The sequence below is a fragment of the Nicotiana sylvestris genome, chromosome 6 (genome assembly GCF_000393655.2).
Source record: "Nicotiana sylvestris chromosome 6, ASM39365v2, whole genome shotgun sequence".
Taxonomy (NCBI): Eukaryota; Viridiplantae; Streptophyta; class Magnoliopsida; order Solanales; family Solanaceae; genus Nicotiana; species Nicotiana sylvestris.
In genome coordinates, this window is record NC_091062.1 from 55,142,319 (window position 1) to 55,144,019 (window position 1,701).

The window sequence follows — 1,701 nt, forward strand, 5'->3', positions numbered from 1 at the left end:
ATAGGACTTACTTTACATGGAATACATTTTCTACCAAATGCACCCGTTTCACAAGTTAATCATATGATCTTCCTATAACTCCAATAACATATACAAGGAGTATGACTTTTCAAATTTCAATTTGAATTTCAGTGATTTACGAATTTTTAAAACAATTTCTTTAGAATCAGCTCATTTTAGATTTTACCAATTTAAAGTAAAGCAATTTCCTTAAAATCATATTACTTTTAATCAGTTTATTTAAAATTTTACCAAATTAAAGTAAAGCAAATTCTTTAAAATCAGCTCACATTTAATAGTTTACTTTAAATTTCCAAATTAGCTCAATCAACATAAAATTTTCTAATTTGACTACATTAACAATTCTTGTTAGCCATCTATAAAAGCCACACACCTTCATAAGTTGGTACTCAATCATATACTCTACTCCAAAAGTAAGGGTTATTTTAGGTTTGGGTGTCAAATATGGCTAGAAAGAAGCTTAGGCATACTAGAATCTGTAGTGAAAGTGTGAGAAACTCCATCCTTAAAAAAAGAGCAGCAAGTTTGTTTAAGAAAGCAGAAGAGTTTTCTATTTTATGTGATGTAGAAGTTGCTATAATTATTTTTAGTGAAGGAGAAATTCAACCTATTGCTTATCCATCTATAGGTCAGGCTAAGGAAATATTAATGAGGTATTTAAGTTTTTCTGAGGCTGAGAGGCTTAAGAAGTTAGTTAAACATGAAACATATCTTTTAGAAAAAGTTAATGAGCAAGAAGAAAAAATTAGCAAAGTTGAGAAAATGAATGAGGGGAAGGAAATGGATATCCTCTTCAATCAACTTGTGGAGGGGAAGAATATTAATGAACTTGATGCTAGACAACTTAAAGGTCTCTTAAAGTTGTCTGCTGCTAAGATGGATAAACTTAATGAAAGAAAGAAACAAGTCATTCAACCGTCTGAATGTCCATATCGTCCCTCTGATTTCAAGCCCGTGAGCGAAAATGTTGCTAATCAAACTATTGATTTGCAAGATGTCTCCCCAGCAACAAGTTTAATGGAAGATTTGATTAATGATCCGTGGTTTGTTGAGAATATGGCTGCTAACCAAAATGAGTTTGGTACAGATGAGTTTGGCACAGAGCCTGCACCAGAGGAAGGCAATGACAACAATGCTGGAGATGATGGAAATCCTAAGGACCTCAATTGATATAATGTAATACTTATGTTGCTCAATCATTGTTTTTTCATGTTGCTTTTTTCATAGTGGTTGTCTTAATCTGTTGCAATTTTCTATTCATTCATGTTATTTTAGAAGTAAGCTTTCATATAGCCGATCTCAATTTGTTTGGGATTGAGGAACAATTATTATTGTTGTCATGTTATTGTCCTTTTTATTTCAATTATATATGAAGATTATTCCGTTTTGTTGAAAAATTAAACTAATGTTGTTCAGTCAATCATGTTATTTGTGTAAAACTTTGGAATATGTTGAATCTTTATTTCTAGTCATTTTTTTGCCTTCAATTAGAAACTTATTTTATTTGACACAAAAGGTACTCCATGTTTAATGTTAAAATCTAAAAGAATGATACCGATTTATATGTACATTAAGTTATATGTGAAACGAATAGAGAAATAGTTGTCTGGTTTTATAAGGTAAATTGTTCATTGTAAATCTTTAATAAAGTCGATACAATTCAACAGAATCTAAGAATTG

General features: G+C 30.4%; 1 protein-coding gene across 1 annotated transcript; it reads left to right on the forward strand.

Annotated features, from left to right (window-relative positions):
• Positions 1 to 446: 446 nt before the first annotated feature.
• On the forward strand, positions 447 to 1,335 carry LOC104241441 (agamous-like MADS-box protein AGL90). The gene has a single exon (XM_009796390.2). It carries the CDS (start codon positions 466 to 468, stop codon positions 1,189 to 1,191), a length of 726 nt encoding a protein of 241 aa, XP_009794692.1. The 5' UTR covers positions 447 to 465; the 3' UTR covers positions 1,192 to 1,335.
• Positions 1,336 to 1,701: the final 366 nt, after the last annotated feature.